General features: G+C 45.8%; 1 protein-coding gene across 2 annotated transcripts in view; it reads right to left on the bottom strand.

The window, feature by feature from the left end:
- Positions 1 to 3,822: 3,822 nt before the first annotated feature.
- Positions 3,823 to 18,075, bottom strand: part of LOC130181484 (ras and Rab interactor 2-like) — a 40,011-nt gene continuing 25,758 nt past the window's right edge. For both annotated transcript variants that reach the window (XM_056395732.1, XM_056395733.1), the window contains exons 8-12: positions 15,182 to 16,753; positions 7,220 to 7,528; positions 6,806 to 6,937; positions 6,512 to 6,675; positions 3,823 to 6,304 (exon numbers count right to left, since the gene is read on the bottom strand). In XM_056395732.1, coding sequence (XP_056251707.1) covers positions 5,855 to 6,304; positions 6,512 to 6,675; positions 6,806 to 6,937; positions 7,220 to 7,528; positions 15,182 to 16,753 — 2,627 coding nt within the window. In that variant the 3' untranslated portion in view covers positions 3,823 to 5,854. The remainder of the gene's footprint in view (positions 6,305 to 6,511; positions 6,676 to 6,805; positions 6,938 to 7,219; positions 7,529 to 15,181; positions 16,754 to 18,075) is intronic.

The following is an 18,075-nucleotide window of genomic DNA, read 5'->3' as shown; positions in this document are numbered from 1 at the left end:
AAGTCATGACTGAAGTTCTCAGATCATTTATTAAAACCAGAGGTTTTAACAAGAGTGTGTAAAAATACCATTAAATGTCGGGCATCAGAAACTTTACAGAAGTACAGATGTATTAAAGGTCCATATAGTCTAAAGGTAGATGTCCATGTTTTGTTTGATTATAAAACAGGTCTAGGTTCTATATTAATACTGTGATAGTATCAAAACCTCAGTCCACAGAGAAATGCACACAGCCTGTATTCAGAAACTGATCTTTAAAACCACCCGTCAGTACTTCTGGAACTTTGTGATGTCACAACTACGCAGTCACATGCCCCGCCCACCTGGACCCAACATCCAACCTTGCAGGATTTGGTTTCTCTGAGTGTTTACCTGAAACCTGCTATATTTTTATTAGATCACTCAGAAAACAGCCAATCAGCAGAGAGGCTCAGAGCCTCCTCTCTTCAAATGAAGAGAATGCAGAAGATCTAGATATGAAGTGGATTCTGATGAGCTCGATCTAGACACTGGACATGAAGACTGGAGGTGAAAGGGGAATCTGCCTGAAATGACAACTGACAGCAGAAGAGTGAGAACAGATTTAAATGTTGACAGCAGCGATATGATTTGCTGATTGAGATCGAGGTGAAATATGATCTGTTTACTGAAAATGCCCATAGTCAGCTTATTGGAGCAAGGAATGGACAGACTGTAAGCTCAAGTAAGCTCCTTGATTGAACTTACATTAAGCTTCATTATGAAATACAATTCGTCCCCTTGAAATCATAAGGTTCTCTCTGTTCTGTTGTTTGCCGAGGGGCTGGCGAAGATCGACCAAAGCCAGCTCCCAGGGAAGCACAAGGTGGGGTGCTACCAGCACACACTATACCAACGTGTGATGTGGCCTCTGAAGATCTGCGAGGTCCCCATGTCAAAGGTCAGCAGGATGGACAGCCTAGCCAACAGATACATCAGGAGGTGGATGGGATTGCCTCGCTGTTTCTCAGATGCTGGCCTCTTTGGATGGAACATGCTGGAGCTCCCTTTGAAATCCATCAGTCTCGGGTACAAGCAAGAGTAGACGCGCCTTGTGCTAGAGATGAGGGACTCTGCTGACCATTTAATAAGAAGTGCAAAAGTCCCGATCCGCACAGGCCACAAGTGGAAAGCGCCTGCTGAGGTAGAGAATGCCTTCTCCAGCCTGCAACACAAAGAGGTGATGGGGGCGACCCAGACAGGTCGCTCGGGCCTAGGGTGGACTGCTCCTCAACAGTTCTGGTCCAAAGCCACCAAGAGACAGCGGAAGACCATGGTGGTGGACGAGGTCACCAGAGTGGCGCAGGAGCGCTTCCACATAAAGGCTATATCTCAGGGCAGTCAAGGAGCCTGGACGAGATGGGAGGCTCCTGTGCAGAGACGCATCAGCTGGGCAGACATCTGGAGGACACTGCAAGGCAGGCTGAGTTTCCTGATCAGAGCAGTGTACGAAACCCTCCCATGTCCCTGGAACCTTATTCAGTGGTTCGGCAGTCCAACTGCTCCGCAGTGCTGGGTTGACAGGGTCAAGTTTACGGAAGGCGGTGAAAGAGTTGGGAGAAGAGGCCGAGAAGGCGAGCTACTGGCTGTGGCTTCGGAGGAAGGAGAGTGGATGGGGGCTAACACCCCATTAAGGGCAGTTGCAGGGAGTGGCGGGGAGACGTCCCCATACGCCACTGCCCCCCCGCCGGGAGATGTACTGGCATAGGGGGCGAAACATCCGTGAACGGCGGCCTCGAGCTGATGACCCTGCAGCTGCCCGCACTGGCACCGGAGGAGGTGCAACAGGCCGGAAGGCCGAAGCAGGGACCGACATCTGACCTGTGCAATGACCTGAGCGGTTCAACGTTTTTGCATTCCAAATAGCAAAACTCATGTGGAACAGGTCACTTAAATATATTCCACACGTACAATATCAAAATCCTATTAAATTTATAAATTTTGGAAGGGGTCATATAGAACTTTGTAATCCTGAGAACTTGCTGGAATTAGAAGGTTCTATCTTGCAAAACATGAAAACTGTTTACTCATCATTAGTTTTTAAAACATTAGTGTTGTAACAGAGTGTCTACATGAATCAGAAAGTTAAACAGAATGTGTTCTATGACATTTATATGACATGTATTCCTTTTTATGATGAATCATTTTTTCTTATTTAAACGTTAAGTATAAAGGTCAGTGCTCAATATTTTTCCAGTGCAGAGGCCAATTAGATATAGCAACCGTTAGATTTAAGTTTTCTTTAGGCTAGACAGTAGTAGTATTAGGTTTTGTTTGACTTAATCACAGCCATGCTGATACACACAAACTTGAGTCATCCATAAAAGTGAATGTTTAAAAATTCTTGAAAGGTCTGATCAGTTGTTGACTGAAGCCACCAGGGGAACTCTGCACTGTGATAATATGAGATATGAGCCCCATCTAGTGGTGAAGAGCTGGTATAACAGAGCCTGACAGAGCACACAGTCAAAAATGTAATTTTATTTCCAACATTTATTAAGTATAAAATATTTATGATATTGTTCATGACAAATAAAGCAGGAAGATGTGTCCTGGATGAAAATTACATTTGAAGAATATCGCATGTAGAGAATCCCTGCACTTGGCCCCACAGACAAACATGCTCAACTACCTACAGACTACACATGACGTTAACACTTCTCCTCTGACAGGTTTCCTTCACACACATCACCTCTCACCTCCCTCTCTACTCAGACATTTAAAAGTTTCAAGTATTTCTCTGAGAGTACAAGCTCTACACTGATACAGAATGTACTGCAGTAACACTCCCCCTCCTCGTCACTGTGTAACACAACATGTCATACTGGGAGTGACCTCAGACCAGCTAAGACATCCACACAGCCTCTTTATTCCTCGCCAGAATAAAAGCCTCTAACATCTGTCAGCAGTGCAGAGACCTGTTCAATCAGAATATGGAGAATATGCCCTTTAACAATATATATCAGGTATTATACAGTATCTTTCATATCACCAGGATAATCAGTAAATACATAAATGTTACATATTAAAACACTGGCAGACCAGCCTGTTTCTAACATTACAAACTACATGCACAAACAATATTTACACAATCTTCAAATGTTAATCCTTAAGATTATTGTTAAAATAACATATCTGATTCTGTTTCTTACTAATATTTTATAGTAATTATTAGTGAGTAGTTCTTATTTCAAATGTCATTTAAAAATCTGGATCTCTTTTCTGCTGGTCAGAAGGAGAACGTTACAACAGTAGTGTGAACCCTTTAGTGTCTGCAGATGGAGCTGAGTGAAATATGATGACTTATCCTCAGGTGATGTCACCTGAGTCCGAGTCTGGGCAGTACAGGTCTGAACAGTAACAACAGTCTGAGGGTCTGGAGTCACCTGCTGGTTATGATGTGAAATGATCTCCTCTCCTCAGGTGGATCTGGGCTTTAGTGGAAAAGTCTTTTTTTTCTTATGAAGGTTGAAACTGATGAAATGAGCTGAAGTCTCTGAGCAGCACCATGATCACAGCTGCTCCACTTCTCTACATGAGGAGGAAAGGAGCTTCAGTGCTTCCTATATTATCTCCTTTAGCAGAGGAAACACTGGACCTTCCTTTAGGAAAGGAAAGGAAAGGAGAAATGCCGTCCCACAATTCCCTGCTGCAGCAACAATTAAAACGACAGACGATTGTAGTTTCACCTTGGCAGACCCACATAAATGTAGAAACAACAGAGCTGCTGTTTTATGTTTGTGACTCGATCCAGAACTGATGGAAAGCCTTGTCTGATCCATTGAAACCCAATTCGATAAATATAATTCGATAAATATGGATTTAGTCGTCATGAAGAACAAGCAGATTGAATTTATCATCATCAAAACAATCTATAAATTTTTCAAAACTGCTCACTGCTCTAAAAAAATAATTTTCTCTACTTAACAAATATATAAAACAGCCAAAACTCTATATAGCCTACTTCCTGTATGTCTGAATATTATCCACTCTGGCCCCGACTCAGTTCCTTATTTCTATTTAATTATTATTTTAATGGCTCAACATTGTTTATTTGTATTTTTCTTTCATGTTTTCTTATTTCAACATTTGAATCCTGTTTGTTTTGTGTCAGTGGTTAATAAAGGAGGATTTATTGTATGTGTTAGAAATAAAAGTTAGTAAAATAATAATCCAAGTGTAAGCGCAGTCAGAACTTTTTCCTAGTTCCTCATGAACTCTCCTTCACATTTTTCCTTGACCTTGTGACATTTTCCATGGAGGTCAAGCAGAATTGGTTAGAGAGGAGAGAGAAAGATTAGACAGAGAGATTTAGAGTTTTCGACCACAGCCCATGTCTGGCCTAATTGGGAGGAAACCTACAAAGAGGGGGAAGGGAGCTTGGCTCTTGCAGCAGTAGTTGTGCTGAGGTTTTAGGTTAGTGCTGGTGCTTGTTCAGGTCAGAGGGAGGATATCAGATCCTATGACCCACTGTGTTTTGGTCTAAGTGGCCTCCCATCAGTTCTCTGTTGTTTTTTCTGTTGTTGATCATGATCTTTTATTCTTTGTCATGCAATAAACAACTTTGGTGGTGTTGGACTGTTGTTTAGTTACAGAGCCTGTGGGGATCGACCCAATTCAGAGTCTCATCCTTCACAGGCTGCATCTGAAGATCGATTATGTCCCAGTAGTGCGACTAGACTGTCCCATTTCAAAGACTCCTTAAATTGTGGCCAAGAAATGCATCCATCTTATCCTGGGCAACAAGTGGATCCTTCGTGGTCCAACCTATCCCACAATTCCTCGTAAAGAAAGCAGACAACAGACAGAGAGCCTGAGGATTACACTGTTAAATGTAAGTATTGGGTTCAGCTCAGTTCAACAGCTAACGGTACAACTGTTAAAAACAAGGGCCTTAAAACCTCTAGTTCATGTGAAAAAACGAAGTTGTGTGTTGTCAAAGTTGCTAGGCGACAGGAACTGTACTTTGGACGCAACAGTAAGGACAGGAACTGCTGGTGACGCACATAGATTTCGCGATCTACAACGGCTACGAAGGGCCACACCTTCATATACGATGTCCTCAGAAGGATGTGGCCCCTGAACTGGGACACAACTTGTGGCTCTCTGACTGCTGTTCAATGAACCATGAGGCAGCACCACAGCACAGATCTGATATAACTGGATCATCAGTTAATGGTCATCCATACAGATAAAGTAAATGATGAGGAGGGAACACTGAGAACGCTACAGCAAGCATATTTCTACAGGTTTCTATTGTGTATCTGCACAGCTGAGTTCCACTTGTTGGAAAACTTTAGGCTGGTGTGAGCACCACGCACTAAACAGACAATCTGAAGGATTAACAGTTTGAGTACATGAAGAAGAAAACAGCACAGTTTACCAGCAACTGTCAGGAGTAAATCATAGGCATACATATCACCTAAATACATCTACATTAAAGTGATTAATCAGAGATTAGACTCACATGTGTCTGATTTCCCTCAGGTTACCTCACAGGTAGCATCAATAACACCTGACCCTGGATCTGCCCCTGAGGCACCAGCATTAATGCAGGACTGAGAGTCCACATGGTCTTTAACACTTTACAGCATGTCTACCTCTACCTGCTTCCACTGTCAGAGCATCAGCTGCTCTCATGTCAAAAGAAGTAAAAAAAACAAAGACTCCATCTCTCCTGTTTCCGTCCTTCCTCTCTTCCTTTCCTAGTTCACTCGTGTGACGACTGAGACAGACGAGTCCACTTGAAGGAAAGTCGGTCTTTGTAGAGACAATGTTCAATATGCTGATTTATATCAGTCTTGTATTTGTTAGAGCCGGGACACAAAGAGCCCGTTCAAACCTCCAGTCCGCCCCCTGCCAGGCTGAGACTCAGAGCTGGGCACAGTCCTAAACTCAGAGTGGACTGGGGGGACGAGCCCGTCAGGTCCCTGCTGAGGTCATTCAGGTTGTCCTGGGGGTCAGAGGTCACAGTGAGGTTGTTGAGGTTAGGTGTAGCTGATGTCAGGGTGCTGCTGTTGGCCACCCGGCGGAAGACGAAGTGGAAGGGGGGGGGCTGGGGGCGGCTGTGGAGCTCAGCCTTGATCTTCTGAGGGTGGGTGTCCGGGGCGAGCTGCTGGCTGCTGCCCTCCATCAGCAGGAAGAGGCCGTAGTCCTGAGGGTCGGAAACCTTAAACTTCTGCGCGCACAGCTGGCACACCTCGTCCACGGTGGCGTACGGTCGCACCTGCAGAGTCTTGGCTGTGCAGCCGCTGTCCAGCTCCTGCAGCGCCACCCGCAGGTAGTTCTGGGGGGGGTTCCAGAAAAAACACCATCACATATAGATTCTGACTGAGGCAACCAGGAGACAAGTTTTACTGTTCTGGACTGGTCCTCCTCATGAGTGACTGAATCTGGCTTCTTTAGACCAGTCAACCACCTTCACTGTCTACTTCCTGCGCTCATTTCTTAATTTTATTCTTTCTAGAACAAATGTGTGTGTGTGTGTCTTTACCTGGAAGTCATCTATGGATGGTGCAGAGCGCTGGGTGGTGCGGCGGCGGTGCCACTGGTGGAGCGTGTCCCTGGTTTCAGAGCTCAGGACTCTGGCTGCCTGCTCCTCCTGGAAGTTCCTGATAAGGGACATCGCTCCGTAGGCGCTGGTCAGGTAGTATCCACCTGGACATGGAGACAGAGGGTGGACACAGAGAGACAGAGGGTGGTGTGAGAGAGTGAAGACAAAGGGTGGAGTGAGAGGATGGACCCTGGGGGTGGAGTCAGAGGGTGGAGTCAGCAGGTTAACTGATACCTTCTCCATGCAGCTGTGAGGGGTCCAGCAGCTCCATCATGTAGAGAATCTCATTGTCCAGCTGAGGCATGTCACACTGAGCCAACACGTATGTGAGCATCGGCAGGAAGTCGTCAGCTCCATACAGACGACCTGAGAGAACAGACCAGGTCCACGAATGTTACTCAGCTGCTCGTCCTCTGAGACAGTTTACATCTGTGTGTGTGTGTGTGTGTGTGTGTGTGTGTGTGTGTGTGTGTGTGTGTGTGTGTGTGTGTGTGTGTGTGTGTGTGTGTGTGTGTGTGTATATATGTGTATGTGTGTGTGTATATATGTGTATGTGTGTGTGTATGTGTATGTGTATGTGTATGTATGTGTGTGTGTGTGTGTGTGTGTGTGTGTGTGTGTGTGTGTGTGTGTGTCCTGGCTCTCTACCTGAGTTGTCCTCCATGATGGTGTATATGAGTTTGCAGACCCTCAGCAGCATGCTGACCTTCTTCTCTGGGGAGTACAGTTTACACATGGTGTGGAACTTGTGTCTGATCTTCTCTATGGCCACCTGATCCGGGGGCAGAGTGTCAGCCACCCCCATGTCCTGCGGCTGCCGTGCCCTGGCCAGCGACAGGTTCTCCTTCAGCTCCAGCCACTCTCCGCTGCGCACCTGGAACTCCTGCAGGGCGGCACTCACCACTGGTTTCAGAGGCTTCAACACGCACTTGTGCATGGCCTTTTCCAGGACCTGGTCTGAGGACAGGAGGAAGAGAAGGATGATACAGTTCAGTTCAGTGAGAGTGTCTGACACAGTCCACGCTGTCAGGATACTTTCTACAACACGTCAACAACAGATGAGCGTTCACTCTACAAGTCTTTACATCTGATTATGTTTTTATTGTCAGCGATTAATCCACACTTGGTGCTGTAGTGAGTATTTGTGGCAGCAGTACAGTGCGTGTGTGTGTCTGAGTCAGAATAAACCACAGTGTGTGTGTTGATGGTGATGGTTCCTCTGAGCTCAGAGCTCCATTAAAACACATTCCTCTGAATGTGAGTGAATCTGAATGTAGCTTAGAAGATACAGCAGCTCCATGAAGTAGCTCCCCTTCACATTGGAAAGTGATGACACAGGCTGCAGCTAGCTGGTTAGCATGCTGCTGTTGGTGGGTAAAGGAAGGAAATTTGATGCTGAACTCAACATTTCTTCTAGACTGATGAGTAAACAGCTGTTAATGCTAACGTTAGCTATGTAGCAATAGCTAGACATACAAATAGCTTCATTAAAGGGGCTATTTGTAAGTTTTCTTTGCCACTGAATGTGGTTTCTTGCTGGGAGTGGTGGTGATTCTCACATGACAATAGCTTCAGCCATCATTGCATTTACAAGATAAGAGGTTATAATACAGCTGCTTCTTCAGGACACATTGGAGGCTACAGTGAGTTGCTCTCGGAAAATGATGAGACTGGCCAGAGCTACCATGCTAACATCAGCAGAAGACGTGATAGAGACAAGAGTTAACATTGGTGTTTGTTTCCACCTCTGGAGACAGCTGTTAGTGAATAAAGGAATGAAGTTTGATGCTGAATGGTTTTTTCTAGACTGGTAAGTAAACAGCTGTTAGTGCTAATGTTAGCTATGTAGCAATAGCAAAACATAAAAAAAGGTCCTTCAACATACAGACAGGACACAGAAATAAAATAGTGTGGTTCATTAACTGCTGCTGAAACAGGTGGAAACCAGAACCAGACACCTGAACTTTGACCTGCTGGGTGTGTAGTGAAGGACTGTGTGTGCATGCGTGTGTGTGTGCGTGCGTGTGTGAGAGAGCTGATACTGTCACACTTGAGGAAGTGCTCTGACTAAACTCAGCCCCGAGATAACAGGTCGACAAATCACGGACATGACAAAGGCTCAATAACGTCATCAACTGTCTTCATGTTTGTTAGCGTGTTAGCAGGGCCTGGGTTAGAAGTGTCTACACCAGCCTGTTGTCCTGTTGTGTATTAAGGTGACTTCATTCAGAGCCCAAGTCAAGGCCAGTGTTTCCTCCCTTATCAGTGTTGTTGTTATATCAGTTGACACAGACAACCTTCCTGCAAACTATCAAGGTCACGTCAGCACCTCTGGTCTCTGGTGCTGTTCACACTCTAAACACCAGGGTCCAGGAGAGTGGAGTGTGTTGTTGTTGTTGGAGCTGAATAATGCAGAGTGTGTGTCCACACAGCTGAGCTGCTGCAGTCTGACTAACACAAACATGATATCATGATACAGACAGGATGGAGGCAGAGGGAGGCCAAACCACAGCACTGCTGAGTGAGGACCGTGTGTGTGTGTGTGTGTGTGTGTGTGTGTGTGTGTGTGTGTTGCTGACTCTTTCTACAATCCAATGAAGTCAGCAGTTTTTTTTCCTGAGCACATCTGCAGACACAGACTTTACTTTCCACCACAGCTGGATAACGGCCAGCAGCTGCTGTCCACATAAACCAGTCTCATTCAGCTTTCTTACTGGTTTTAATGGAAACTTTCTCCTCACCCACATTACTGACACCTTCTAACACCTCTGCTGGACTTTGACCTGGACCAGACCGAGGAAGTGCAGTGAAATACAGAGGATGACACTCGTGCCAGCATCTCACAAACAGGTTCTCACTTCCTCATTCCGCAGCTACTGACTGACGGAGAGTTTCCAGAGAGGGGGCAGTACGTTTACCCAGCAGCAGGATCACTGTGGTTCTTCTTCTCTTACTGGTTCTGATCAGGACTAAGAAGATCTGTTGGTCAGCTGGGTTAATATTCCAGCCGGTGTGAAACAACCTCCTGAAAGTGTTACTGACACCACATGTGGTTCACTGCTCCACTTTCACTGAATAAAGCTAAGTCACAGACCACTGTATGAAATGGTAGAATATAAATAAAGACATGCAGTGGCATGGTTCCTGATACCAGGAAAAAACAAATGATTTATGGGTAAAACATGAAAACAGCCAGGAACCCTTCTTAAGGTCAAATTCCTTTATCAGCTCATATCACTCCTTTAGGTTTGCACAGACTGTTTGTTTAACAGATAAAGTCTCCCACAGTGACCAGTGGACTCAGGTGATGGAGAGCTAACACTGCACACCGGTTAGGAACTGCTCAGGAGATGATCCAGATTTACAGACACACTTATTCAGGTTCCTGCAGACGGTAGTCTGTAATGTACAGACTTATTAGAGTGTGAGTGTATTCCACACAGACGCACGCACGCACACACACACACACACACACACACACACACACACACACACTGACCCCTGTGTCCTTCTGGTTCCTGTCCTGGTTTCACAGTATAAACTCATGCACGTGAAGTGGAGGAAATAATTATTTGATCCCCTGGGGGTCAGAATTCTTGCTGTTTGGTAGGGGATCAAATACTTATTTCACTCAATCAAATACAAATTAATTTCTAACCTTTATTTAATGTTTTTTTCTGGATTTTTTGTTGATATTCTGTCTCTCTCTGTTACAATAAACCTACCATAAAAATTATGGACTGTTCATGTCTTTGTAAGGGTTATTTCCTCCACTGTAGCTCTCATGGCAGTCTGACTGCACCTTCAGAGAACTGACTACGTGACAGTCTCAGACACGGAGGAGTCATTCTGCTTCAAGGCCAAACAGGAAATGTGGACCAAACTTCATGTAAACATCCTCTCTGTCTCTTCCCGCCTCCAGCCAAACATCTTGACCATTTAAACAACACGAGAAAATAGTGAGGAACCTCAACTTCCTTAAACCCAGTTTGTGGCCGTCACTGCTCAGTCCCCCTATGATTTAAAACAAGCTTCAAATATTGAATTCATTTTATTTCACTGGTTCCAGAGAATGACCTCTACCTAATATGCATGCAGACACAGCAGACTAAATATTGTACAGAGAAGCTTCTTTGCAGTAAAGCTCAGCCACAGTATCAGGATCCTGTATAGAGCTGCTGCATCTTTGTTCTCAGTGACACACGGCTGCACAGCTACACTGTGGACACGACTCGTAAAGTGCTTAAATAATACATATTATAGCATATCTTGTCTTATGTTGCGGTCATAACATTTGTCGTATAATTTTCTGAAATATAATTCAGCAATATTACAACTTGCTCAAACTGCTCCCTATCCTCTGCACTCATAACATTGTGCAGAGTCAGTGTGCACACCTGTAGCTGTGTTTCCCCTGCTCCCTCCTCCTAGCCTTGTCTCATCAGCATCACTGGACTGACTCAGTTCTGAGGCTGCAGAACAGTAACAACACAGACACCATGTTAAAAACTTTTATATTTTCATTATTTGCATTAGCTAGCTGTTAATAACACACAAAGCGAAAAAGCCAGCTAATACAAGCACAGGGCTGCCCAAAAACTAGTAGCTAGATATACTAGCCACATTTAATGTCACCTGAGCTAGCACCTAGCTACAATGCCCCTGCTTACCATTTCACCTGCCGGGTCTTTACTGGATGCTTGGACTATATCTGTTAATCTGGAACATTTCTCTGCATCCTCCTCCAGTATTTTTCTTTTTAATTTTTCTCTGCTCCACCTTTCTCATTTCTCGTTTTTCTGCTGCTTCAAACCAGCGTGAACAGTGAACACACACGTACCCTGGATGACACCAACATGTCTCTGATAACTCTGTCGTGCCTGAAGGAGAGTTCAGAGCTGTTATTGGTTGTTGACCAATTAGACAAGGGGCTGTGAGCGCACTGTTGGCAGGATGGTGCAGCAAGGTAGCCTACTTTTATATAATACCATATTGTTAGCCTACACAATAATCAGTCTGGCCCAAGATTGCTAACGGCCCGCTGGGGCCCTCTGATTACCACTCAACTACTAGAGACATCAGTGATCAATAAACAGCACCTGACTGATTCTCATCATCACTGACGACTTCAATCAATCTTCACATTTAAAGAGTTTTACACCAACATGTCAGGTTTACTACAGCAGGAGGAAGCACACTGGACTGTGTTTATGTCCAAGTTGTTGCTGCTGATGTCAGACTCTGACCCCCCACTGGGTGGTGTCTGTTGGTTTGTTCTGCTCTGTGTCGCTCTGAGACCTGGTGGAAACACGTGGACGACAATGAGTGAAGAGCTCATGACCTTCATCACTGTATCCACCAGGTCACTGTCATCAATATATGAAGCATATAGAATCACAAATCAGACCCGTCCACCCGTACACACACCCGTACATACACCCGTACACACACACACACACACACACACACACACACACACACACACACACACACACACACACACACACACACACACACACACACACACACACACACGTACGTGTAGTCAAAGAGACTGTGTCCTTGTGGTATACATAAATAGCCTGGTGTTATCAGAGGGAGGGTGTGTCGGTCAGTCTGCTGTTACAGATAGTTTACTTCCTGCTTCACTCACGCCTTAAACCGCCTGTGCATTTATCACTGGTTCATATAAGCAGGAAATGAAGGGTTTATTCTCCATACATGTCCTCCATGGACTGGACAAATAAAACGTCTCTACATTGTGTTACAGTCAATTCAGAAACTTTGACTCTTTAGGAAACAAGCTTATTCACTGTATTGTTAGAGAAAGTTAGATGAAAAGATCAATAGCACTCTCATATCTGTAGTCAATAGGAAGCCATACAGCCAGCAGCCTGTTAGCTCAGCTTAGCACAACGACTGGAAACAGGGGGAAACAGCAACTCTGTTCCACAGTTCAATAAAAGTCGTTACTCATCTCGAACAGCCCCTCAGTTCAGCCTCTGACTGAATCAGCCAACATTAGCTCAGGCCTATTTAAAAACCCACTTTTCCTGATTGGACGAACCTCCAGAAGTCTGCTGACGGGGCAGCACCAAGTGTTTGTGAACCCCATCTCATCTTCTTACTGGTATGGAGGTTCTGAAATAAAACTGTAAAATTAATTAACTAGTAACTAAAACTAACTAATTAGTAACCAAAACTAATGAAATAGCAACTAAAACTAACTGGTTACCAAAATCGAATAAACTAGTAACTAGAACTAACTAACTAACAGAACAGAATTGATGGGAAATGGAAACTTGTCAAATCCATGTGTTGGAATCTGAATCTGACCAGAACATACAGTATATCAAAGCTAACATTGGTAGCTAAATGTTATTATGTTATTCTGCTCTCACCAGTCAACTGTATTATAAACGTCCATCATCAGTAATTAGTGTACAAAGAGAATTTATGTTTTCACCAAAAAAAAAAAAAAACATGGCCTCCACGCTAACCAGCTTCGGTTAGGTTTGACTGGTTGGTTCGGTAGGTGGGCTAATGAGTCACAAGGTGATGTAGATAAGTTAGAGGAGAAAATGTGGGAACACAGACAAGGTGTTTGAGACTCAGAGGACAAAAACCTGTAACACAGTGAAGGAAAGAGAAAAACACAACAAGCATCATATAGTCACTTTGATCTGGGGTTTATGTGCTGGACAGCTGAGCTGGACAGCTGAGCTAGTCTAACAGGGGGCTGGCTCCAGCTTCATACTGAACAGCTGGATGAGAGTGGAATCAACAAACCCTAACCCATACACACACGTCACCGATAACAACAACAACATCCTCCATGCAGCCTGTGACTGATGCCTCTGAAATGTGTTTGACATTTTTTATTTAATTTTTATTTCCCTACATTGCCTCAGCACAGACATCATGTTTTTATGTCACCAGACTCCCTGATGTCAGCACATGAAACACTCAATGAAAGCATCAACAGTCCTGCACAAACAACACTGGCTCATAAAGGCAAAGAGAGAGAGAGGGTCAGAGCCGACAGAGAGGGGGACAGAGAAGGGGGCACGCCTCAGATCCTCACCCCCTGATTGGAGAGCTGGTATAAAGACCTGGAGCTGGATTGCATGACTTGGCATGCAGCCTCTCACAACCATCTGGGCTGGGCGGACTCTGAGCTGAGTAGTAAACACTGAAGCTGTCACAACTGAATGTTGAGCAACTATTCCAAGAACTAAACCTTTCCCAGTGTGTCATCTCTGAGGAAAACAGGTCACAGAGAACAGACACAAGATAAAGCAGCCATGACACCACACACACGGACATCAGAGAAATATAGTTACATACTAAATGTTTGTCTTTTACATTTATTTTATTTTCTTTCTCATTCAAACATCAAACTTTTAAAGCTCCACATTTTATTCTTCTCCTGTGTTATATTTGAAGTGTTGATCCATGAGAAGAAATATTTGTGGTTTTAAGAAACAAAAATCATCTTATTGTAGTTTTACATCTCCTCTCTCAGGCTTCTCTCTGGAGCTCTAATAACAACAGGTCTGTGAGCCAATCAGAAGAGAGGAGGCTCTGAGCCTCTCTTCTGTTCTGTGACCTCAGAAGTCCCGATGGCTGGTTTTAAGGCTCAGTTTCTGAATACAGGCTGTGTGCATTTCTCTGTGGACTGTGTAAACTGATTGGCTGGCCCTTTAATAAGAATGATATCACACAACAGAAGTTGACAGTGTCACAATCACATAAAAACAATTAAAATCTGGCTAAAAGATCACATTACAATGTAAAATGTCAGCATAATGCTATATGATGGCTACTGATACAAAGACCCCCCCCCCCCATGACTTCAGACTCCCAGCAGTGAACAGGACCAGTAGAAATGGGAGGGTTCAACAGCCTCTTCCTCCCGAGACAAAACCCTCTTTGTGCTCTGTTTACATGTCTCTCTGTCCAAGGTCCAACACAGTCTCTGAGTCCTGCCTCAATGATTCAGGCTGCTCTTCCGGCAGGTGTGTGTGTGTGTGTGTGTGTGTGTGTGTGTGTGGTGTGTGTGTGTGTGTGTGGTTTTCCCCTTTCATGTTTCTGTGATGGTTTTGTGAAATACCATAAAGGATGGATATAATAAAGAGCCATCAAAGAGAAATGCAAATATAGTCTACAGATAATCTGTTTCAACAGGTGAGATGACGACTTTGTGTTCACCTATCCTTCCGTGGTTTTTCACATGGACACTGACTCACTAACATGACAACACAGAGTTAACTTAGAAGAGCCTGATGACTGCACCAGACTGTCGACACATGCAGACGTTCAGCTGAAAACACGTGAGGACGAGTTTTCCTCACTGAAGTGAAACTGCTGCTTCTGCATCCAACATAAAGACATCACTCACTTACACTTCCTAAAAATATCTCTGATCAGAAATGACTCCCCCTCCTCCTCCTGCTGAGGGGAGGACCAGGTCATGAAGATCAAATGTCAGCAGCGATCTAACAGACTAGACCTACAGGAACACAACATACAGCTGACACTGAGGTAACAGTGACAGAAGAGGAGTGACCAAACAGACATAAGAACTAGAACCGGATCTTTGGGACTCACCGATCTGGTCTTCAGGAATCAGGCTCTCGATGGGCGGCTCCATCTCGGAGCTCTGTCTCAGGTAGCTCTTCATCTGAGTGATGAACTGGCGGAGGGTCTGCAGCAGCTCCAGTCCAGAGGCGTAGCCCTGCCAGGCCTGGGTGCCTGCCCCCTCGCCCATGTAGCTCAGGTAGTCCTGCACCAGGGAGCCGAAGTACGAGCCCTTGTCCCTGGACAGCTCCAGGACCCGGCGGACTGCCCTTTTCTCAGGCGTCAGCAGGGAGTTGAAGACGCCGCTCATCTTACGCAGGTGACCTCGCAGTGCCTTCTGCAGGACCAGAGCGCCGGCACTGGGCCGTCGATTGGTGCGGTGTCCTGGTGGCACCATGGTCAGGTCCTGGTCTTGGTCCTGGTCGCTCTCAAGGCTGACACCATAGTCGGCCTCATCTTCATCGTCGTCGTCGTCATCATCATCATCCTCGATGCTGCAGTAAGGCAGATGGGACGGGGGGATGGAGAGGGGGAGGTGGGTGTTAAGGTCAGCTGCAGTGGGGGGGCTGGGGTCATGAAGAGGGGGGAGGAAGAAGACCGAGGACTGAGAGAAGTCCAGAGAGTCTGAAGAGTCTGTGGACAGGCTCATGTCACTCAACCGCTGGCCCCCCCCACTGCAGTCCTCACTTGCTTCTTCTTCTCCTGGTATCTCCGACTGCTTCGTGGCTGTCATCAGTGACTGTTGTGGAGGACTGCTGGAGTCCTGGGTGCTGGATCTGGTACCAGAACTCTGAGACAGTCTGGCCTTGATAAGGGCCTTCTCAATCGTCTGCTCCTCCAGCGCCAGGTGGCACTGAGCATCCTCCTGGCTCGATGACGGTGAGGCCTTGGCCCGGCGTGGAGAGGAGGAGAGGGACGACAGAGAGAGGGGCAGGGAGGGCCGGGAGATGGATATGGGGGAGCTGATGCTGAGTCTCTTGGGTGGGGAAGACGAGGGGCTGATGCTTAGTGAGGAGCCCAGACGAGAGAGGAGGCTGCTGCCCCTCTCTCTCTCCTCCGCCTTCTCTTTGGGGATGTTGATCCAGGAGATCTTCTCTGGCATGCTGCGCTGTCGGACAGGGGGGGCTGAGCACCGCGAAACAAAACGTGGAGGGGGTGGGCGAGGGGGAGGGGACCGGGACACAGCTTCTGCAGCACTCTGCTTCTGACTGCTGCTGGTGTGACTGGTGTCGTCCTGCAGGTCTGTAGTCTTGATGAGGCTCTGCGGGTCTCTGAGACCTGAGCTCCACACCTGAGGACCGTCCCTGTTGTTAATGACAGGGTACTCCCTCAGGCCCTGCTGTGTTGTGTCAGAGGGGTCGGGGGTGGTGCTCTGATCGCTCTGTGGTTGGTGGACCTTTATGAAGAGGGGGTTGATGAAGCACAGTGCTCCATTGGACTGGCAACACTCGAGCTCAGTTGGGGTGCGAGTTTGAAGCCGAGAGTGCCCTGTCGCCAAGGAGACTGATGTCTGGGCAGGGGAGGGCAGTCTGTCAGAAGCTGATGTCACTGACACTGGGACTGAGTCTTTCCTCCTGCGGCACAGCTGAGTGTCCCAGAAGCCTGGAAGACACAGTGAGAGAAATATGATACAACATATAAGAGCTGGATAGATCTGATCCTCAGGTTAACAGTGACATCATCCACATCAGGTAGTAGACTGTGGACTGAGGTCTTTTTTCAAGCTTTCAGACAAAATCAGTCATTGAACACCAATTCGTTACAGAGCTCATTTTGTTTTTTAAAGGTTCTATAAACGATCATACTCGCCACTAGATGTCGCACTAGACCACCAGTATATCCGACCAAAACAACGCTTTGTCGGCCACAACTCATCCACCACCCCCCCCTCCCTTCATGTTCTCAGTCAGCAAAATGTTACGGAGCCCAGTAAACACACAACAAGCTCAACTGAATAAAGTTTCCCTGTGAACACGAGAGCTAACAAAAACAATCCAGCCACAACCATTAGCTCACGCTAGCATAGCTGTGATATGCTCCACAGCAATGATGACAGTTAGCCAGCTAGCGATAGCAACATTTGCTGAACACATTTATAATATCACTAAAAGCAAGTTAGATAACGTTATCATGTCTACTGTAGCAGTCACTAATGAAAACAGACATGTAACATTATGAACCATAAGTTACTGACACATGGAGGAGAAGAAAAAACTGTTCTGGGTCCAGCTGGAGCCTTTAGCAGCTCATAGGGTTCTCCTCCCAGTAAACCAGACCAGGATTGGCTCCACAGTCAGAGTGGGAAAGAAAGTCAGTCTTTGACAGATCCACTGGGACCAGCCACATCAATGACACTGATGGAGCTGGTAAAGACTATAAAAACTTTCGGGGCTGTTTTGACGATCCACTGGCCGATCAGGATTTGAGCCAGAAGTCCTCAGTCCAGTCCACCTGCGCTCAGGTCTGATCTCTCGCTTTGTCTGACGCCTTTAGATGAAAACATGGTTTCTCCTTCAGTGGAGGAAATTGTGGAAGGTCACTTTCACCTGGATGCATACTACACTGTGTCATCATCACCTGTGGGCGGAGCCTGCATATTTATAAACGTGGGGAGGAGCAATGTTTAACAGTAAGGACTCACATGCATTAACACACATGAACATACGTGCACTAACATGCATGCTCTACCAGACCGGCAACCAAGACAAAGAACAGAAAAAGTCAGATTATAACACACACAGAGGGAGTGTGAGTTTGTTCTCTGCTCAGGGTGCAATTCCTCCACTATATCTTTACATAGAAAATAGTTGCTGCTGTGTTATTGTTTAAAATCTCATTTACAAAACGTTTAAGGCTTGTGAACTAAATAATTACAGTGTAATTACAGTGTATGTTGTGGCATGTGAGGAACATAAATTCCAACT

Source organism: Seriola aureovittata, chromosome 14, assembly GCF_021018895.1.
Source record: "Seriola aureovittata isolate HTS-2021-v1 ecotype China chromosome 14, ASM2101889v1, whole genome shotgun sequence".
In the NCBI taxonomy this organism is placed as follows: domain Eukaryota; kingdom Metazoa; phylum Chordata; class Actinopteri; order Carangiformes; family Carangidae; genus Seriola; species Seriola aureovittata.
The sequence above is the reverse complement of the archived record's forward strand: the minus strand, read 5'-3'. Positions and strand labels throughout refer to the sequence as shown.